Source organism: Prunus mume, linkage group LG4, assembly GCF_029339155.1.
Source record: "Prunus mume cultivar Tortuosa linkage group LG4, ASM2933915v1, whole genome shotgun sequence".
NCBI classification, from domain to species: Eukaryota; Viridiplantae; Streptophyta; class Magnoliopsida; order Rosales; family Rosaceae; genus Prunus; species Prunus mume.
The window spans coordinates 8,981,767-9,003,251 of record NC_142701.1 but is presented as its reverse complement, the minus strand read 5'-3'; the positions used below and the strand labels follow the sequence as shown (position 1 = coordinate 9,003,251).

Sequence of the window (21,485 nt, the reverse complement as noted above, 5' to 3'; positions counted from 1 at the left end):
CTGATACCATATTAGAATGTAAGTATTTAATGCAAAACTAATTAGCAATGAGTGGTGATGCTCGATAAATTGTTACGCAAAGCTTTAATTTCTAGATATGAGATTTACTCTCAATAATGATCCAACCTAATCTTTGTTGACATAGATTCATTTGGGCAAAGGTCAGACAACCCATTTTGTACAGCCTTGTTTCAATCTAGAAAAACGAAAATAATTGTACGACACGACTTTTGCGATTGAGTATTGAAATTACTCTAATTCTTGATTTACTATGCATTTACTAACACATAGAGAATTAAAATATTATATGAGTTCCACAATTATATCCGTTATCCAATATCTGAAAATCAAGAAGTTAATTAATCTAAGGTAGTAGTTGATTCTATAACGACTTCCCCGATTTGTAACTTCTCCCAATTCCATAAGTAAAAATGACATTAATTTCGGCAAGCAAGACAGCCAGCCAGCCAGCAATTTAATTTCCTTTTTAATTCTTTTTATCGTACGCAGCTCACCAAAATAGTAAAAGTTTTTACCCAATCTACAAACGCCACGTCATCATCTTCTTCTCTTCATACTCGGAAAAAGCCAAAAATAGAGGCTACAGAGAGCCTCAAATATAAGAGCCTGTCACTCCATCTCTTCCTCTATAAATTTCTCTCTCTAAGTCTCTCTCTGACATCGAAAACAGAGCTCTCGAGCGACGAGGCTTCTGCACTCGCTTGCTCTTGACTCTTTCTGTGTTTATATCTCCGTGTCTATTTTGTGAAGAAGATGAGGCGCTCTGGTTCGTAATCGGATCTTTCCTTTTTCTTTGTCAATTCTGCTCAATTATCCTTCAATTTTTTTGTTTTTGATAGTTTGATGATTGGTTTTGTTGTAATTAGTATTGATTCCTTTGTTTTATGTTCAAAGCTTTTAAATTTTTTATTGAATTCTGCGACTTTTATATATGATCATGGAAATTGATGAGTGTTGGGAGTATGGATCCGGTTCAATTTGAGCTTCATGCTTTGAATTGAGTTGCTTTAGCTCAGGAACAGAACAATAATTTAAAATTACAGGAATACTAATAAATGAACATAAGAAATGTTGACTTTTTGTTGAAATCAAAAGCCGGAGAGTGGTGCAGTTGAATTACTAGAAGTAATGGAATGTTGTATTTGCATGAAAGGTTGAAAAGGTTTGAATTGTTGAAAAGAATGAGCTATTGAACCAGAAATTCTCATGATTGAACTGTGTAAGGCCATTTGATTATATTTTTGTTTTTTAAAATTAAAGATGGGAGAAAGAGGAAATAAATGAGATAGATAGATAAAATTGGAAATTGCTTAAAATTATTCTAGTTTTTGTCTTTGGTTTTTATATTGAAAACCATTCCATGCTTCCTTACTGTTCTCTCGCTCTCTCTTTCTCACACACACATCCCTCTCAACTCTCTTCTTTTTCACATCACCCTTTTTTGCATTCCTTTAGTTAAAAAGGAAAACAGAAACGTTACCAACTAAGGGTACAACTGATTGTCTATATCGCATTGTGCAGAAGCATTTGGTTTACAAATTTGTGTTGACTGTTGAGTTTTCAGGAGATGCTGGACATATTCTTGTATATCAACAAAAGATTGCATTTTAGATGGGTTTGATCCATCTTTAGGCTTGAATCCATCTTATTTTTTTAGGACAACAAGGAGGATGATTGATACCTCTAGCATAAACTTGTTTAACTGACTTCTGCTTTGGAGAATCTACAATTTAAGCTTTATTCTCATTTCCATGGGATTTGCTAGTGAATTCATAATATTTTCAAATTGCCCATATAATTGAAGCACATCTTCATTCTCTTTCGAGGGGCAGTCAGATCCCAGTTCTTTAGCCTTTGTTCATTCTCTAATCAAAGAGATTGTGCTGCCGCTTTAGAGTCTCTGAGTTAGGAAGCTTCAGTTTTTCCATGGCAGGACAAAACATCTTCTCTTGTTTTTTCAACTGAGACATATATTCCCAGGTATCATATTGTATGGTTCTATGCTTTGTGTTATTGACCAGCTGAGCACTCCACTTATGGGTGTTTATAAATAAAGAGAACCCAGCATTCTCACTAAGCTGGGTCTATTCTGGCTGTCTCTCACGAGTTCTGTAATTATATCCTAATCAAGTTGTTAGAGACTTCCAGGAAGCACACATTACTTAGTGAACCTTGCTTTAAGTTGAAACATATTTCTGGTTTGAGGCTATTTGGTTTTCATGTTGGTTTACTGCAGACATTAATAGTTGTAGAATGTGTTCTTCTGATGCTGTAGATACTCACCTGTTTGAATATTGATTACTAATTTTTGTTAAGTTAGCATTCCAAACTGTCTGTGGTCGTAACTATTTTAATCTTTATCTTTTCAGCCATTAAAGCAGCTAATAAAGAGTTGGAACGGATTGATGCTTTTTTCAATACATATGCAAATATGTCTTCTGGTTTGATTGAGTAAGTCTACTGCATGAGAATACTTGTTTGAATTTGTGGCTTTAGTCATTGCTTTTGTTGCAACAGGTGAAAAGGTTGTATTTTGTGAATGTATGTGTTGAACATGCTCAATGACATAATTGATTCAGCAATTCTTTTAGGTTATCAAGATGTTATTTGCCGCCTTGTCACATATTTAGTTGCAAAAGTTCTTTTTACGTCCATGTTGAGTTTTCACCTTCACTATATCTGAGGAAAAAAAAGGGTACAAGAATAACCACTCAATTTTTAATCCCAAACCTGAGCTCATATCTAATAGGATACACCCCTTGCACACCTTCTCTCAAACTCGTGAACATCACTCTCAAACCATTTGGCTCTCACTTTCAAACCTTTTGGCTCTCACTCTTAACTCCCTTCTGTGTTACAAAAATCCACCCTTGAGTTGAATTTTTGGGCTCTCTGATAAATTCATAATTCTACTAGGACACATCACACAAGTCAGGTTGGAATAATCAAAACTTACGAAAACTGATAAATCAAATTTTACAAGGAAACCTGAATCAAGTTATTCGAAAGAAAACCTCCTCCATTAAGAAAGGACCAAATCCAACGTGAACAGCTGTCATCTCATAAATGTGGGACCTCTTTTTGGAAATAAAAGAAAATGAATGGTTGGTTCACCCTTCATTTGAAACAATTCAAGATCATTGTTGGCTCTTCACCACAGTGACAACTTATAAGCACGATTAAATAGGAAGGGTTTCTGTTCAATTCACAATTCTCCATTGTCTATAAAAACCTTCTGCACTAAAAAAAATTGATTTATGGTATTTTCACTCAAACATTACACGAAGGAAATTAAATTCTTTTTAAGGACTCTAACCTGTTTGTTGCTCTGTTTGACATTGCACATCTCAAATATCAAACAGAACTCTCCTACAAATCATCGCATTTTTCTTGCTAAAAGGGAAAAGAAAAGGAATATTGTTTCATATTTAGGCATTGAGTCATATATCCTATGATACAATAATTATAGTAGAAACTCCACCTTATTTAATTTTCTCATCGGAGAATATAAACATTTTAAATTTGTGTACACCTTTTGTTTGGCAAAAATTTGATGTACTCGTATAACTTATAAGTTATTACTCACTTTTTGAACAGCCCAGAGGGAATTGAACGTCTGTGTTCAGACGTGGAAGTTGACCATACTGATGTCCTATGATATGATAATTATAGTAGAAATCCACCTTATTTAATTTTCTCATGGGAGAAGATAAACATTTTAAATTAGTGTACACCTTTTGTTTGGAAAAAAATTGATGTACTCGTATAACTTATCAGTTATTACTCACTTTTTGAACAGCCCAGAGGGAATTGAACGTCTGTGTTCAGACGTGGAAGTTGACCATACTGATGTAAGGATATTGATGCTTGCCTGGTAAGTTGTATTTATAGTCACTTGTATCCTCACTCTAGATTTTGCCTTGATCTACTGTGTCAAAGCTAACAAACTACATATGCCAGGAAAATGAAAGCTGAAAAACAGGGATACTTTACCCTGGTAAGCAGCACTTTTCTTGTTTGCGCATCAAAATTCATAAAGCTCTTTTTTTTTTACTCATGGAATATGCATCCACACCAGTTATCATTGTGTTGGCCAGTTGTTTTTCCCTCAATTTATTGTATTATATCTAGCATCTACCTCTACCTTTTTAAATTGATTTTTATGCTTAGATTTTCCCCTCAACTCTTTGCAACATGTTGTATTTGCTTCACATGACGGTGTTTACTCAAAAAGAGATACATATATACACACACACATATATAGAGGGTCAAGATCAGAGGACACACATTATGACACATTTTTAACCACTAGATTACCATTTTTATTTCTTTAATAATATCATTGGGAATATCACAATGTCATTATTTCTCCTATCTCTCTCTCTCTCTCTCTCTCTCTCTCTCTCTCTATTTGTTTCTTTGGCAATACACAGCAGTCACTACAAATTTTTAAGGAAAAGCTACAACAAATCTCAAACTCATGCTTTTAATCATAACAGGCTGAATTTGATGCAAAATTCTTTAACCAACGACTCTTCCTCCTTTTATGAAAGATGATGTCAAATTCAAGAATAAAATGATTTTCTGCTCTGTTCAAACTCGTGCTCTTGCAAATCTTTTGAGATAAAAGGCTGAAATTATTTCAAAATTGTCAAATATTTGTTTAATTCAAAATTATTGAAGAACCTAAGATTTGCTGTTGCAAAATTCTCAAGGCTGACAATTTTTGAGAGCAAGAGTTTGATTAATTCAAAATGCTTTTATGAAGATTCGATTTGCTTATTGGGCAATACACAGCAGAATTTATATGTGTACCTAAATGCTAAAAAAGAGGAGAGAAACAAAGAAGAGAGAGGAGAGGGGGGGAGAGAGAGAGAGACAAAAATATGCGTCCCTTGATCCTGACCCATATATATATGTGTGTGTGTTAGAAATAAGGGATATCTATTACATGCATACATATATATATATATATGCACATAAGGATTATGTGTATGTACAGATATATACATATAGAAAACCAGACACATGCATACATACATACACATAGATCAGGTGACACCAGTGTTAAATTATCAAAGCTTTACCGCAGTAAAACCTGTTATTGGATTGTTTTTCAATTAGTCGTATCTTTGGATTTAATGCTCCAAATAATGCTAACCACATATGCCAAATCTGACGTCAAGTTATTTGAATCGATCTTAAGAATTTCACAGAAAAACCCATTGATGCATTTCATACTTCCTATGTCCAAATAATCACTTTTGAGCTTCTATTTCTCACTATAGGTTATCAATCCTCAAATATTTTATATGATCTGAAAGCTATTGTTACAAGCTTTGAAACCTATATAATATCGTGTGTTAAAACTTACATTTTACGAGTTAAAAATAAGATTGAACATCATGGATTTGGCATGAAGACCCCAGATTTTCTGCAACTTGGGAGTTGTTGACTCATTTGACGGATTGGAGTAATGGTTTAAACGGAATGAAACTACAAGGGCGAAACTGAAAAATAAAAGTACTAAGGATTAAAGTGAAAATCCGAGTATCAATTTGGACCACTGATTTGTTGGGCTCTTGTTAATGTGTGGTCACAGTCTGGCAAGGGCACATTACCCTATATATATAGGGAGGTTCAAGTGTTGACATCCATACTTTAAGAAAAGTGTGCACATCCTCCATTCAACTTGCGGTTTAAGAGTCATCCCTACAAAAAAATTAGCTAAATCCAAAGTAATTTAGGCTCTAATTATCGTCTTCATCATTTCTTTTTTATTGGACAGACTGTGTTTGTCCACCTACCATATCTTTGTCCCTCATTTGAATTCATGTTTCGTTCGCTCTTTTTTTGTTTTTGTTTTTTTTTTTTGGAATGACGTTGCCAATCTCATCTTTGATAGGAAGAGTGGCGAACAGGATTTAAAGCAATAAGGGTGAGCAATAAATATGCATTAAAGAAGGCACTTCCAGAGCTGGAGAAAGAGGTAGTATCTTTTAAATTGTTTCCTTTTATAAAATTATGGCAATTTAATTGGTTCATCACATCCATATGGTCACAGAGAATCTGATCCTTTTCCCTTTAATTATATCATGAAAAGGTCAGGAGGCCAACAAACTTTGTGGATTTCTATTCCTATTCATTCCGTTATTGTTTAACAGGTAATGAGCTCAAGGTTGCTTGTCGTTTAATCTTGAATTGAAACCTAATTTTTTCTTTCCTTTGGTTTTACCCTTTATGCATGTGCTAATTTCAACCTTCTGTATTTTATTTTTGTTTTCAGAGGAGAAACAGAAGAGCATAGATATAGACAGCATATGCGAATTATTAAATATTGTTTTAGGATCTCAATACCAAGCGCAGGTTGACTTGTTTGTTCAGTATTTAAAGGTGAGTGGTATTGTACAGCATCCATTTATTTATATGGGCCTTTGTACTGCTAGAGTAATACAGCTGCAGCTTATGTGTACTTAAGAGGAAAGAGTTTACGGCAATTGAAGCATAAGAATTTTTTCATCAAGAAATTAGGCCTCTTTCTTGTTTTCAGCCTACCATCACACTGCTTCATTTTTAAGCTAGCAAACTGCTTTTCCGTCTTAATGGTAAAAGATTCTTAAAATTGGTATATGCAATGTTCTACTCTTTAGTGAAGATGATGGGGTTCCTTCTGTCCAGACTTCTGCATGTATCATGTCATTGGTGACCTCATGAGGTTTATAGATTTGAGAGTAAAGAATTGCAGATGTCTTCATATGTAGTCTAATATCTTGTAATTACTGACACCTTTTCCAACAAAAAAAAAAAAAAAGACAAGGGACTGTAAAAGTAAATTTCTTAAGTGCTTGTTTGTTTTCAAAATGCAGACTCAGAATGATTACAAAGTCATAAACATGGATCAGTGGATGGGCTTTTACCGGTTCTGCGAAGAGGTAATCTTTCATTTTGGTTACTGATTTCAAAATTCCTGCCTTTGTTTCTTCTGTTCATTTTTCTACATATGATACAGCTTATAAGATTTAAGTCAAGGTACATTTTGAATACATCATGCTATAGTGCATGCCGTGTGCACATTCAAACGCTCACACTACTAAGTCCTGTTTGTTCAAATTCCAAGTTTTAAGTTTGAGTTATACCCTTACCTCTGTGGAGGAATGCAACTGCCAACCTGAGTTGGTATAAGTATTCTAATGTGCTGTGAACCACTTACAGTGAATTGTTTGCTGAGCTACCATGTTATAAACCAGATTTTGTTGCTCAGCACTGTTTTTGTTGGGGAGGGGAGCAGGGGGTTACAGTCAGGAGAACCTATTCTAACAATACCCTTCTTTGACAAACAAAGTCTTCTTAAACAAGGAAGGTCTTGTTTTGTACGTATGTTTTGCTTTGCCTTCTTTTAAATCCCCACTATGCGGGATGGTATAGTATGAACAAAAATATAAGAGATGTTTTCAGTTTCAGGGGGCAATTGCTCCGCATCGCCCAATGTTCCTTTACCTTAAGTATAGTTGATGTCACTGTTGAATTACAGAATCTGCAAAGTAAAGAGGTTGGGAAGTTTGGTTATCAAGCCGTGTCTTATGTCACTAGTCTTTAACATTTGGTTTTGCATATCAGCTGGCCCCTTTGCCTCCTATTTTTTTTCCTTAAATGTTAATTACCTTCTAAGCTAATATTTTACCCCTCACCACCCACTGCACAGATAAGCTTTCCAGACCTAAGCAACTACGATCCTGAACTTGCATGGCCTTTGATCTTGGACAATTTTGTCGAATGGCTGCGAGAGAAGCAGACCCAAAGCTGATAATTTTTGGTCAACTTGAGTCTCTGCTGTAAACCCCACAATTGCTGGTGAAGTACTTTTCAGATCCTTGATTTCCCAATTTGACATCCTACCCAAATTTTTGTTGTGATTGGCCTTTTTGCAGGACAGTTAGACAACAAAATCAAATGGCTTCAGGAATTTTATTTCGTTTTGTTTTTTTTTTTCCTTCCAAACATGAAAAGCTTCCTCAAAGTGCTCACCTTTGGAAATTGCGTGTTTGTGTTATGGATATGCTTGGGAAAGTCTTGTTGAATGTTATAGACGCTTCTGTAATTTTTTCTGTTGAATATACATAATGTTGTAAGTTATTTGGGCTGATTGATCGAGTTAAGGCCGTTGGATTATGCAATTTTAGTGTGAAGAGATTGTATCTTGAATGTTGATAGAATAAAAGAGGCACTTTTCAATCATAATGGCCGTGCTTTAGATGCCTCGGGCATCATTTTATATAGGTCAAAAACATCTAATAACCATACACCACTTCGAGAATTCTTGGGCTTATTTATGTAAGACTGTTCCTATATTTTGGTCTAAAAACTGAACCAAATTTTGTCTTGTGGCACATAATTTTGTTGCATAAATTTGTTTAAAAACCAGAAGAAAGATTGATTTAATCCATCTTTTTGGGGTTGGTTTTGTTTTTTTATAAGGGAGATTCACTATAATACCCAATATAGGAGCCCAAATTATAAAATAAAAAAATCCTACCATGTGTCAATGTTTGATATTTCAGGAGGAATTATTAGGTATATTGGATATACCATACCATGTGTCAATGTTTTATATTTGACAGGTTCCCAATAGATTAGAGTAACTTCTTTGAACCAACAAAACACATTATTGCATGCAACCGTTGTATACAATGTACTCTCACAATTACTGATCATACAACAATAATTTCTTGGACTAGTGAGAGCAGTATAGTATAAGCAATGCCTCCATTTTACACTGATCACTCATTCTTGGACTATTGAAACCAGTAAAGTATAAGGAAGGCCTCCACTTTGCACAGAAAGTTGCCTTTCTTTGTTCCCACAAGTCAAAGGAGTTGTTCTATATTTGTTTACCCACTTGAGTCAAGGCAAGAAAAAGAGGACAATGGGATGAAGAAAGTGACAGATTTCGACTATAAAGAGGGGCTTTTGCACACACACCCGTCCTTGGAGCATCTAGTCTAGGCCACCATGATTTCCCCTACATTTTAATGAGGAAGAAAATTATGATAAAGACATGGACAGAATTTCATTTCGAATACCAACCCAGGAATAGTAAAAGAACGTGAAGGCACATTGAGGGTGTGGGGCATTCCAACTTTTTTTATTTTCCTCCCAAGAAAAGATACTTTAAACCAATGACGAGTCAGAAAATCTATCAAGAAGTGTCATCCTCAAATGATAAGATTCACCAAAAAAAAAATTAAAAAATTAAATAAAAATCATCTGATATTAAAATCCTTTGTATTAATTTCTATATCATTCCAAAATATTTACAACAGAGCATAGGTTGGCGATCTTCAATTTGAATTGTCATGCTTTTGAGCTTTTTTTGGGGGTAAGATGTCATGCTTTTAGTTTTAGGTAATTAGGTTAATAATTATTAAGTTATTACAAATAAAGAAATAATTACAAAGGTAAGTATAAGTTAAGGACATGCGAGACAAAAGTTTTCATCTTTATTTTTGTAGTTTTTTCAAAAAATAAGACGGTGAGAAGCAAATTTCAGAAATACTGTATGAAAGAATCAAGTACAAACATGTAAAAAGATCAAATATGCTAAACATGAGAAGGGTCACTTGACCACTGTGAACCTTCATTGGCGCCGCCCATACTTTAGACACTTGGCTTGTCTCCAAACTAAGAGAAACATTTGTGTGAAATGGGAATAGTATTATTTTGCTACCTTAGGCCAATCATGGCATGTCACGTGCGATAAATTTTTCACTTGACAGTTTGTAATTGGTTGGGGATAGCAAAACAATGCTCTCCCCCTTTAATACAAGTGTTTCTGCCAAACTGAAGCACTCCAATGAGAGCACAAGGTTCATACGGTTTTAACTCCTAAGCTTTCTTTTATTCCGAAGTGAAAACATTAAAGGAAAGACAGACACAGTTTTCAGATTCCTTGATCTTGAGGACTTGGTATATAGCTTTTACTTTCTTAAAGCAACACCTTTAGTTTAGACCAATGGCGAATTGGATACTAGTCTGCTTTGTGACTGTACGTATAGTCAGCAGCACCTATTTGCAATAATGTGTCGATAATATGTCGATAATTTGTCGATGTTTATTTGTTTCAATAATTTGTCGATACTTCATTGAAAATCCGTCCATTAATAAAGGACGGACGTCTTGCAGAGAGAAAACCACAGAAAGTGTGTGCATTGTCAATTTATCATCCAAAGAAGAGCCAAGATGTCCAAGGAAGACAATTTGATACGTCAATGTTGAGCCAGGTACCACAAGAAAACCAAACAAGATGAGGCCAACTTGAATAATTTTGCAGAGACAGATAATCACTGGCCAAAATAATGAAGCATGCACATGCACACAGATGTTAGCATTAAGAGCACAGCAAAAGAATGAAGAAAATAGGTAGAAACAAGAATCTTTGCTTCTTTCCTTTAAGCAAAATTTGAGAAGATGAAAAACTGTGCTGCAAATCTCAACCATCAAGAGGATGATGAACCAATCATCAAAGGCGAAGATGGAGGACGAGCGCGTCTTGTTCTGCTTCTTCCCCTGCGGGTTGTTGTGCCAGAAGGAGAGGATGATGGAGATGAAGAAGAATTAGAAGACGTTGCCAAATTGTTTGGCTGGCTTGTTAATTTCTTCTTGTCTCCTTCATCTGCCTTATCTTCGATTCGATGATGTCGAACTTTTGTTGAATTTATAGTCACAGGAAGAACACAATTGCAGAGGAAGCCTGCAAATTAACAAATGATTATCATTTGTTATGGATCAAACATCATAACATTAAACGTATGATCCAAACAGGAAAATAAATAAATAAACCAAACCAATTCTTACCAATTCGGGCAAGACGATTAACCCAACTTGGAATTGAATTTCCAGTCAATCTAACACATGCATCATTGCAGAAATGGTTGCAGTTTTTAGTGATCAAATTGTAGGCATTTCCTTTGTATTGCTCTGCAAGCTCTTCCATCACTGCCCTCACCTCTAAAGGTCCAACATCCGTTTTCCCAATCAGAATTGACTTCCTAAATGTAAACCCATCACACTTTTTGGGTTCTCCTTCAAATATTCCAGTTGTTGGATACTCATGAGCTCCAAATGCATATTCAACACCATGAACTGCAAAAGTATCAAAACCTCCATTAACATTGAAAGAAAGAAGACAACAAAAAGAACTTTTTCCTCTCTGTTCCTTTTCTTTTGCCCATACCAATGTGAAAGGACAAAAAAAAAAACCATGTAAAGCTCATTGTAATTAGGTAAAAGAAATAAAAGAGAATTCATGAACCTTTGGTTTCTTACCAGAAGCTGATAAGGGGTTATGAACCACACAAACAATTATGTTTTCGGATTCGAGAAATTGAAAAGACCAATTTTTATATCTTATATTTGCAAAACATTCAAAACCCAGAAAGTTAACTCAATTTTTTTCTGTATTTCCTCATCAGCCAAAGAAAACTTGAATCTACCAACCAAACCCACCAAACCAGTACAAAGAAAGAGAACAAAAAAAAAAATACATGGATTTAACTACAGGATAACCCACCAAACCAGTACAAAGAAAGAGAACCAAAAAAAATATACATGGATTTAACTACAGGATAACCTCAAGCACAGATCAAAGTCACACCAACAAATCTTCAGATTATGAAAAGAAAGAAGAGCAAGTAAAGAACAGGATGATGAGCAAAGAAGAAGCACTAACCTTGTACACCAGAATGGTAAACTCCAAGGCCAAGCCAATAAGCATAGCCATTGAAAGGTGTCAGATCGTAGACGTTGAGGTACACAGACACCGATCCACTGTCCTCAGTGCAGACACTCTTTCTGCACAACATTCTGGCGTTTCTTTCTGCATTTAGAGACTAAATGCTATAGCGGCAGTGTCATTTTCAGCTACATAACAAGCACCATGGGAACGAATTGCATCAGAATTTGGGTTGCTTTTTGGATATTAAATTATGGGTTTTTGATTTTGTGGGTATTTTTAATTGTTTCAAGTTAGAGAAGAGAATTTTGAGAATCTTCTGCTGATGCTTTGATGGGTTCCACCAGTGAAAGGTGGTAGCGCTGCTGTTGCTTCTGCTGCCCTGTCTTTAAAAAAATAAAAATAAAAAAAATAAAAATGAGAAGAAGAAGAAGAAGAAGAAGGTGGTGGTTGTTGCTATGTTATACAAATCTGGGATCTGTGGATAATTGGGCTTCGATTTGATTGGAATTACAGGGGGGAAAAGCTGGAGTCTTGATTGGTTAAAATCTGAGCTGGTCTCATCTCATCCCATTTAAAAATTTGAATTTATGGGAGAAAGTAACGTACACTCATTATGGAACATAGTGGGGTGGTGTCATATATTATATATTATGACTGTGATTAGTGGGATATTTAAATTCGAACTTTTAAAGAGAAAGAGGAAAGAAATATAATTATTTTTGGCTTTTTGGGTGCAGAGAAAGAGGGTGAAAGGGCCCAGCCAGATGAGATAAGTCATAATACTATTATAGAATGTGGATTAGTTTTTTTAAAATTTTTGGTTAACTAGTATTTAGGCGATCATCAGTCTTTAAATTTCAGTTGCAAGTCAAACATTTGACGGTTGAGCTTTATCTTGACCCTAGACTAGAGTGGTTAAAGTGATCGGCCTTTGGAATTTCAGAACCATTGTGAAGATTTTTAACAGTGAGAGTTTCACCATGAGATTTGATAGACGCTCCTCAGAAGGTCTTGTGAGAGTAGGGGTGTTTTTCCGCCGGAACAGATCGGAAATCACGGTTTCGAATTTAGTTTCGAAATTTTTCGGAATTACTTAGGAGCTTAGATATGATGAGAGCAAGGTATGCATGATAGTCTTAGAGTTCTTTTTTATTCTTTCATGATATTAGTAAGTGATTGTATATGTCTTTTTATTAAAGGGAATTGTAGGGTAAGGGTAGAATAAGAAAGAGAAAGAACAAAAAATAACAAAATTGATTAGAAAAAAAAAATATTAAAAAGCATTATTATATGTTTATATTTTTGTTCTACTATGAACTATGTAGCAATATATATATTCTAGTGTATCTATATATATAAAGCAAAAGGCAGAGAATGGTGAAACATTCAAAATGTCAGAAAATACTCTTGGTTAATGCAAACATTAAGAATTAAAATTATTAATTAAATGAGGATAATATTGTAAATTCACACTTTTTCATATTAAAATTAAATTAAATTAAAAGAAAAATCAAATAATTGATCATATTTTTATAAAACATAATTATCTATGTTTAAAAAATAAAAAATAAAAAATAAAACCATTTGGCACATGCGTGAGCATGTACCAAGAGGCTAGTAACTATTAGAAATAAGGGTGAGATTGTTAGTTTAGTGTTAACCCGAATCTGTTGATTTGTGGAGGAAGCTTGATATGGTTCAAATGGTGAGTTGGTAACTGGTTAACTCGAATGATTTTTGGGATTGGTTGATAACGAATCACGGGGGGGAACACGAACACCCTTGTTTTATGAAGCTTCAAACCAACTTTTATGGATATTACTTGGGCTGGACTTTTTCAAAAAGGGCTTTTCACTGCATAAGCCTTGAGCCTCCCCAACACCCATTCCCTCTTTCCATCAACTTCTAGCAAAAGCTTCTTCTCTTAGGCCCTTAAACCCTAAAACCTCTGAAACGCAACAACTCCATGGCACGGCTAATCACACCCTTAAGAAAATCCGTTCTTTCTCCTCTGTCTTCTTCTTCTTCTTCCAAATTCCTAGTTCAGCAAATACCCACTTTTCATTTTGCACATGAAGAACAAGTCTTCCTCTTAAACCCCAAGCTTCTGCCACCACAATGCCTTAGAACTTACATCTCTGAAATGCGCAAATCGGCCTTCGAAGGCCACGTTCTCAGACTGTTACGCAATGAGATACAATATGAACTCGATCGCTCTCCTCCTAAAAAGGTGCCCACTTCATCCACTCCCTCTCTGTCTCTTTTTTTTCCCTTTGAATTTTAAAACTTTCAATTTATGATGAGAAAATGGGTTAGGCTTTGTTTGGTTACTGAGAAATTGAGGGAAAAGGGAAAGAATTTGGAAATGTATATAAGCCTTAGGGTTTGTTTCGAGGATTGGGTTGTTGGGGATTTTTTTTCTTTTCTTTTGACATTCGATGGGGAGTTGTTCAGGAAAATGACATATTATTAAAAAGTCTATATCTTTTTCTTTCGAATAGGTTTCTAGATAATGAAAGATGCATTGGAGTCCATTTGATTGGGGTTCTAGTAAAATCTTATGCAACCTAATAAGAAGTTTTTCATTGTTTAAGATCCATCTGAAAACAAGCTAACTTGTGTGCCTGACATACTTTTTGGCCTGCCTATGAACTGCAATCTTCAAGGCTAGGTAATAGGTTGTATGCACGATGTTCTCGTTCCTTCCTAAGTTGTCTCAGCCATCAGTCATAGGATTAAGACCGTATTAAGTCATCGTCAGTGGTTAGTTTTTTGAGTTAAAGGTACTCTTATATAATCTCTAGAAAACCTTTCCGTAGAAAAAGCTTTCCTTAATGAATAGGGAGTTAATTGATTTTCGGGTTGTAATTATGAAATCCTTTTTTTTCTTTTCAGCCAGTCACAAAATTCAAATCATTTACAGTTAACGACCGTCCTGGTGAGCAATGGATAAGCTTGAGGAGAAAATTTGAAGACAATGAAGACATAAAGATTGAAGCCACCATGTTTGATGGAGCTGTTCCTGCTCCAAAATCCAAAGGTGGTAGTGGCCTTGGCAAAGAAGTGCAGCTTCACATTACCATGATTGTCAATATCTCCAAGAAGGAAGGTGGCAATGTGTTAGAGATTATGTGCTCAGTTTGGCCAGATACTATAGAGATCAACAAGCTATTCGTCCGAGAGCCTGATAACATGCCAGCTCAGGCTTATGTGGGTCCTGAGTTCAAGTATGATGATATATCTTATTATACTAGTTCTTATTAATAACTTTAGTAACATAAATGTGTTAGAGATTTAGCAAAATTGTTTATTCATTCAGTTGAATTTTGTAGAACTCTTTTCTTCTTTTTGTTTTTTTCCTTTTCTCCTGCCATTTGTTTTTCTCTGTGCTAGTGTTGCGTTGTGGTTTTTTCCTTTGGTGTGTTATTTTCTTTAAATTCTATATCTGCAGAGTCTGAATGGTGACTTATGCTTTCGTCTAATAATATTGCTTCTGCCTTTATGGCAGTATTGATTTGTTTTTGTGGTTGGTTGTGCACAGGGAACTTGATGATGAGTTGCAAGACGCACTTTATGAATTCTCAGAATCAAGGGGTATAAATGATGATCTTGCTGTTTTCTTGCATGAATACATGAAGAACAAAGATAAAACTGAATTCATTAGATGGATGGGAACTGTGAAATCAGTTATTGAAAAGAAGTAGAGTGATTGGTTGTGCAACATTTTGGATGAACTTGATTTATCGATCCTATTTGTGTTGGGTAATGAAATTTCAACCTGGTTGCGATTGCACATGATCTTGTCCACTTGTATTTAACTGAGGGGAAGAAACTAGCACGATTATGTAAGTGGTCATCTAATGAATTAAAATGGTTATTTGGAATCTCATTGTTGTTTTTAACTTTCCATCTTTGATTTTTAAAATTATGTAGCTTTTCATTTGAACTTTTAGGCAAGTTGTTGCATTGGACCATCCAAAGGAATAAAACAGCCCTCTAGTGGTGGCATATGCCATCTATATGGGTTCAAGAATTTCTTGAAAATGTCTTCTTCTTCAATTTTTTCAGTCAACACGAGGATCCATTCTTACATCGTAACCTAAACTTTCACCTGTTAACCAAGCCAAAGTGCAGTGATTGTTCTGTCAATAAGTATAGCTGGAAAGATCTACAAAGCTTTACTTGTGGACCTGTAGATTGAGTTTGTTCACCATTGTTTTTCTGTCCTACCAAGTTTTGGGTAGATTTACTCAATCCAAGTACTAGGTTTTTGTTATGTGACTTTCCAGCAGCTTTCATATCCAGTGGGAGATTTTTGCTATTCAAAATTTTCTGCCTCAACTAGAGAGCAGCTCACATCATTATGACAACAATACTTGCTGCTGGTTATGCATTGAGATTAATGGGTTAATTTATGCATATTGCATATGGCTGGTGCTCTGCCGGTTGTTTTATGATAAGATTTCGGAAGCAAAATATCTAGCCTTCCCAGTTCATGGTACAGTGATTTGATTTTGTCATGACAGATTTTGCTATTTTCTCTGATCTTGTTGGGTGCTGCCCTTGTTGGTTGAAATGGAAATCTTTAAGTCAAGTGGAAAAATTACATTTTCTCTCAAGTTTTTTTCTACGTCTGGTGGTTCTGTCATTGTACTTATCCACTGAATCAATTACTTCATACATTACGTAGCTTTTGGTTTATTTTTTTCAGTCCTACACACTGGCTTTTGCCATATTTTGTTTCTCAGACTTTGGTTTCAGTTCAGGTGTCAGGTTAGAAATGTGCTTCTGCCACGAAAAAAAGACCTCTGTTGAATTTTTGTTGTAGCTCCATAAAATTTGAACGCTCACTTTGAGATAATATTTGATCTCGGAAAGTGAACGAGTTGTTGCAGGTTGTAATCTGGTTTGGGACTACTTTTGGTGGTGTGTGGATGGTTATGCTCCTTGGATTATGCTGCTTGCTGAAGGTGTGTGGCCAGAATTGCATTCTCATTGAATATCTGCATCCACTTTTACCAGTTCTGTTAACAAATATCAATGTAATGTCTTCATCCATTCCCCTTGCTTTTTAGTTTTAACCATATATTCTCCTTTTCCTGCTGATTGAGATAGGCAACTCAAGTTCATGGACTAATGTTTGTTTCTAGCTTCATAGCCTAAACTAAATTGCAATCAAACTGAAATTATCAAGTTCTTGATATGTTGGTGTGTTCAACTAGTGGTCCTAGCTTTATTGAAAGATGCTCTATAGTACTATCTAGTCTGGTGAACTTCACATTCCACTACAATTGCTTTATCATTGCTAGACAGACATGTTGATGGTGTATATTTGGTCAAACCCGGGATAAGATGAAAGTCTTATCTCTTTGGTTTGATTGAGCAATATGCATGAGTATGTCATGTTATTTTGGGTATCTTGGCTGGTCTACATCGTACTTTGCAACCCCTAGATCCTGAATTGGCCTAGACTATAATTCGAACTTCCTAGTAGGAGCCCTTTTTTCTTAACCAGAATGACGATGGCATTGATTGTGACACTTCTGGGCACAGGCACTAAACCCAAATCGATGAATACGGTGCTTCAAGAAAATAATAAAAGAATAATCCTTTAATTGAGTGGTCAAATGAATTTGGATTTAAGTGATTTTTTGTGGAGGGGATTTTTGAATTTATACCTGAAAAATAGATGGTTCGGATATTAAAATACAATGTTAAGTGTACAAGACTGTGCCTCGTGTGTGTGTATATATATATATATATATATTATGCTCACATAATTGGTTTTACAAATTTGAAAGGAAACGAAAATTCAACTTTTGTGGTCCACTTAGAATATCAGACTTGTCTTTCTTATTGTTATGTGCCATGCTGATCTCATCTATAGAACTTTTTTCCCTCTCATCTGTTGCCAAATTGTGTTGATTTATTATTATTATTATTTTTTTTTTTTAAAGTTTGTTTTTCAAACAATAGTTGTACATAAATGAACTTTCTTGAGACAGCCTTGAATATTCAACTTTGTATTTATTGAATTCATTTGCATACAGAAACTATCTGGCATTTAGAAAAGTTGAACAAAGTGTGTATCTTTGTTGAGAAGTTTTTTTTTTTCCTTTTTGTAATTTGAAATTTAATAAGGTGCTGTCCTTTTTTCCTTATGGTATGTAGAGTTTGAAATCATAGAACTATTGACTTTAAAGATCTAATTCTGCACAAACAAACAAGGGGCTTGTAACTCGAGTGGATAAGAACATTTACTTATGCACTCAAAACGAGATTCTAGGTTCGATTCCTCCCTCCCCCAATATCACTATGCACCAATAATTGCTTGAGATTATGATCGTTGTAACCCCAACCCATAGCTCAAGTATAATCAATTGATTTCAAAATCTATTATACGGAAAGTGATCATCTACCATTCTAATGGATTAATTTGGTATTTGCTTTTCATGGTTCTGTAGAGCATGCATAGAGCAACAGTTTCATTCTCATAAATAAAAAGGGCACGTAGAATTATTTTGTACACAAACTGCAGCTTTGCAGTGAGTGAGACCACAATTTTCAAATTAGGTGAAGTCTCCAACCATGTAATTTCAAGAAAGCGAGAGGAGGAGAAAATATGCATGAGTATGAAATGCTTGTGCCTTAATATTGTTTTAAGGGTTCAATTAAGCTGAGATTGATGATGGATTCTATTTTCTCTTTCTCTGTCTATTGAATGGGACAAACTTAAACCCTGACTAAGCAAGTCTAAAGCTTAATTTTCGGATGCAACCACGTTAAATAATCTCCTCCTTAATTATGATGAGATCCCAATAGAGAAAGACTAGTTCTTGGGTTCAAATTCTTCACCTAATCTCAGCAACATGATAGCTACACATTCACATGCATCTCTTTCTAGCTTGTGTTGTTTTAAGTGTTTCTTAATTTAGAGGCAAAATGAAAGGCTCTTGCAATATTTTAAAGCCAGAATGGTAAAAGAATGAGGCAGTGTAACACAAAAAAAATGGACAGCACAACTGATTTTTTCAAAAGCAAATTGGGCAGAAACTCCAAAACCCTAATCCTTCGTTTTCAAGACTTGACGTTCTGTCTTCCTCAAAACCCCTTTTGCTAATCTCCGATTTCAATTATAGTTAACTGTCACAATGGCCAAAACCTCAATCACTTTTACATCTTAATTTAGGATAATCATGTTCTATTATGACTAAGATGATATAGTAAACATCAGATGGATCTGGACCCACCATTTGTGTGGGAGAGATTTTGTAGCTAAGAAATCAAGGCAATCACCCTAATTTTAAAATATTGAGGAAAACTTGATGGAGGTGGGCAGAGATGAGGGTCATTATGTTTCTCTCACATGGCTTGTCACCAACCTCTTTGATCCCAACAGAGATGGTCTATTACCTCAACTGCAGGTGGGTCAAAAATGGTGTCATCTAGGACGATCTTGACCGTCCAATCTGTATAGGTCCTCGTCCATGTCAAATTAAAAGTAGGAAATGGCAATCACAAGAATCCAAATCTTTGCACGTTTTGTGGACCATAAATTCAAAAGTTTAAGATAGATATGACTCTAAAAGAGTCCCAGATTAACACACCTGCTGGTGCAGTGTGACATATTATCTCAACATTAGCTGCCAAAATAGTGTGTTCGTCTTTTATACTTGAGTTCGGTCTTTTTTTGTGTGTGTATATTATTCTAGTTTAGACAATTTATTCTAACGCATGTTGGACATAATCACTATGGAATAAGTTTGATTTCGTGACGGCTGAAAGTATTGAGAAATTGCCTCCCCGATTAAAAGAAGAATGGCTGTCTTCATTTAATTAATTAGAGTATTAATTTCCAAATTAAGTGCACCAGCATTTGCGGAATGAAAAAATGCTACTTCCCCAACTTTCTTTTAGCAAGATTAATCATTGAATTATTGGTATATCACATGCAGCTTCAACTTCCAACACCTAACCAACAGCATTTGGCAATGTCCAAGCCAAGAATTTCAAAACAACTTCCCTTGAAATATTATGTCAACAACTATATCCAAAACCAAAATGAATGTACAAAAGTTACAACGCATACATGAAATTCCAGAGAGTGAGAGAGAGAGAGAGAGAGAGCCTATAGATCAGTTAAATTTGAAAATGAAAAGAAAGAAAAGAAGAAAGAAAAGTAATTGGGTAAGTGCTTAGAGCTTGAGGGACAAGTCAAGATTCTGCAACTCATCTTGCTTAGTCTTGAAATGGCCAACACTGCTATTCCGCCACAACCCTCCAATTCCTTCGGTCACCGGAGAAAACTTCCGAACACTAGTACTATTCACAAACCTTCCAACGCCACCACTCGACGATGATGACGACGATCCAACTCCCCCCTGCACATGAAAAACATTGTTCTGCGGTACAACAAGCCGCCTAATTGCAGGTTGTTGATCAAGAGACTTTCTCAGGCATCCATTACTATTACTATTATGCCCTCCATAAAGACTAGTATTTGTGGAACCAAAGGTGTTTGATAATTGGTAACAAGGCTTGTGAATTGTAGAATGCACTTGAACTCCAAGTGACCTGTTGAAAGAGCCATGCAGAGGGAGAGAGGCCATGCTAGAGAATCTGTGTGAGAGTAAACTTGGAAGCCTAACCAAGGCATCTGATGAGGCTGCAGTACAATTACTCTTGTACCCTTTCTTGGCTAGTGTTCTCTCTCTCTTATGAGCATTTTGGTGCCCTCCAAGTGCTTGTGAGCTGTAAAATTTCCTCTGGCAATAATTGCAGGAGAAAACCCTTGGCTCAGCAGCATCATGAGCGGTTGTACCTTTAGGACTAGAAGTCTCTGGTGAAGAGTTTCCTGATGCGTTTGAATCAAAGCAGTTGATGAGATTGAGTTCTGGATTCGACCCGTGATCGGGTTCCTTGTTGGAGAGGCTTAGATCCAATAAAATATCAGTGTTCGGAGCTTGTGGTGGGTGTTCTTGATGATAATCTTGTGCTGGTTGCATTTGTGGCTTTTGGGTTTCCATAATTGAGACTTCGTTCAGGCTTGGTGAGAGTATTTTGGAGCCTCTGAGACTGGGATGATGCTTGAAATTTTCAGGAGTGAGATATTGGATCAGATGTTTGAGGCTTCATGTAGTAGTATTGGACTAAAGAATGTGAGAATTTTCTCCTTCTGGGGTGATGGGTCTATGTAAAAATGGCATTTCCAAATTACAGAATGATACAATTTATAAGGAAAAAATCTGATGTGTAAGGTAAGGAATTGAAATTCCTAAATTACAGATGTACAGACTATAAAGTAAAAGTGTTGACTATCCAAAACAAGGTAACAAAATAAAACTTATTGCTTATGAATCTTTACATATCTTTCAATACTCTATTATTATATACCCAAGAAGAATACTATATTTTTTTAATATAATAAATGTTTATGTTCCTATATGTAGAAGGATACACCACTGTTTTACAGTTAAAAGGTCTTAATATAGCAAGACTTCAGGAAGAAGACTACACTTGGAGGAGAGAGAGAGAGAGAGAGAGAGAGAGAGAGAGAGAGAGAGTGGATTCTATAAAGCATTTTTGATTGAAACCCATGAGGAACATCCATGTACCCCCCCCCCACCAATTGGATGTTTTTTATACTCTCGTTTGTCTAATTCCCACCTTGTCTCCTTAACATTTCTTTTTCTAGACATACTATACACTCATGGGTATAACCTATGACAGACTA

The 21,485-nt window shown here is 35.5% G+C and overlaps 4 protein-coding genes across 8 annotated transcripts; 2 read left to right on the top strand and 2 right to left on the bottom strand.

Moving 5' to 3' along the window:
* The first annotated feature begins 627 nt into the window (after positions 1–627).
* On the top strand, positions 628–8,259 carry LOC103328146 (defective in cullin neddylation protein (DUF298)). 3 transcript variants are annotated; one of them, XM_089050760.1, is made up of 10 exons: positions 628–787; positions 2,391–2,472; positions 3,821–3,895; positions 3,982–4,018; positions 5,927–6,010; positions 6,125–6,185; positions 6,308–6,414; positions 6,888–6,953; positions 7,724–7,872; positions 7,955–8,259. In XM_089050760.1, the coding sequence occupies exons 1-9, from the start codon at positions 775–777 to the stop codon at positions 7,823–7,825; spliced, it is 627 nt and encodes a 208-aa protein (XP_088906886.1). In that variant the 5' UTR covers positions 628–774; the 3' UTR covers positions 7,826–7,872; positions 7,955–8,259. The 3 variants fall into 3 exon arrangements, with proteins under 3 accessions (XP_088906886.1, XP_016649389.2, XP_088906887.1); XM_016793903.2 differs by having other exon boundaries at positions 7,950–8,259; XM_089050761.1 differs by lacking the exon at positions 7,724–7,872 and having other exon boundaries at positions 7,950–8,055.
* Positions 8,260–10,260: 2,001 nt separating this feature from the next.
* On the bottom strand, positions 10,261–12,392 carry LOC103328147 (PPPDE putative thiol peptidase family protein). 2 transcript variants are annotated; one of them, XM_089051108.1, is made up of 4 exons: positions 11,747–12,392; positions 11,056–11,160; positions 10,873–11,022; positions 10,261–10,768 (listed from the first exon to the last, which is right to left on the bottom strand). In XM_089051108.1, the coding sequence occupies exons 1-4, from the start codon at positions 11,877–11,879 to the stop codon at positions 10,515–10,517; spliced, it is 642 nt and encodes a 213-aa protein (XP_088907234.1). In that variant the 5' UTR covers positions 11,880–12,392; the 3' UTR covers positions 10,261–10,514. The 2 variants fall into 2 exon arrangements, with proteins under 2 accessions (XP_088907234.1, XP_008228762.2); XM_008230540.3 differs by having other exon boundaries at positions 10,873–11,160.
* Positions 12,393–13,537: 1,145 nt separating this feature from the next.
* LOC103328148 (uncharacterized protein At2g39795, mitochondrial) lies at positions 13,538–16,955 on the top strand. 2 transcript variants are annotated; one of them, XR_016126497.1, is made up of 4 exons: positions 13,538–13,982; positions 14,648–14,979; positions 15,294–15,597; positions 16,648–16,955. XR_016126497.1 is itself a non-coding variant. In XM_008230541.2 (3 exons), the coding sequence occupies exons 1-3, from the start codon at positions 13,719–13,721 to the stop codon at positions 15,454–15,456; spliced, it is 759 nt and encodes a 252-aa protein (XP_008228763.2). In that variant the 5' UTR covers positions 13,539–13,718; the 3' UTR covers positions 15,457–15,641. The 2 variants fall into 2 exon arrangements, 1 of the variants encoding a protein (XP_008228763.2); XM_008230541.2 differs by lacking the exon at positions 16,648–16,955 and having other exon boundaries at positions 13,539–13,982; positions 15,294–15,641.
* Positions 16,956–19,771: 2,816 nt separating this feature from the next.
* Positions 19,772–20,959, bottom strand: ZFP1 (zinc-finger protein 1). The gene has a single exon (XM_008230542.3). The coding sequence runs from the start codon at positions 20,776–20,778 to the stop codon at positions 19,948–19,950; it is 831 nt and encodes a 276-aa protein (XP_008228764.3). The 5' UTR covers positions 20,779–20,959; the 3' UTR covers positions 19,772–19,947.
* Positions 20,960–21,485: the final 526 nt, after the last annotated feature.

Coding starts and splice junctions, on each gene's coding strand:
- LOC103328146 (XM_089050760.1), top strand. Junction 6,011..6,124: donor TTCCAGAGCTGGAGAAAGAG/GTAGTATCTTTT, acceptor TATCATGAAAAG/GTCAGGAGGCCAACAAACTT. Junction 6,954..7,723: donor TTTACCGGTTCTGCGAAGAG/GTAATCTTTCAT, acceptor CCCACTGCACAG/ATAAGCTTTCCAGACCTAAG.
- LOC103328147 (XM_008230540.3), bottom strand. CDS start 11,879: ATGTTGTGCAGAAAGAGTGTCTGCACTGAGGACAGTGGATCGGTGTCT. Junction 11,161..11,746: donor TTACCATTCTGGTGTACAAG/GTTAGTGCTTCT, acceptor ATACTTTTGCAG/TTCATGGTGTTGAATATGCA. Junction 10,769..10,872: donor TAATCGTCTTGCCCGAATTG/GTAAGAATTGGT, acceptor GTTAATTTGCAG/GCTTCCTCTGCAATTGTGTT.
- LOC103328148 (XM_008230541.2), top strand. CDS start 13,719: ATGGCACGGCTAATCACACCCTTAAGAAAATCCGTTCTTTCTCCTCTG. Junction 13,983..14,647: donor ATCGCTCTCCTCCTAAAAAG/GTGCCCACTTCA, acceptor TTTTCTTTTCAG/CCAGTCACAAAATTCAAATC. Junction 14,980..15,293: donor TATGTGGGTCCTGAGTTCAA/GTATGATGATAT, acceptor GGTTGTGCACAG/GGAACTTGATGATGAGTTGC.
- ZFP1 (XM_008230542.3), bottom strand. CDS start 20,778: ATGGAAACCCAAAAGCCACAAATGCAACCAGCACAAGATTATCATCAA.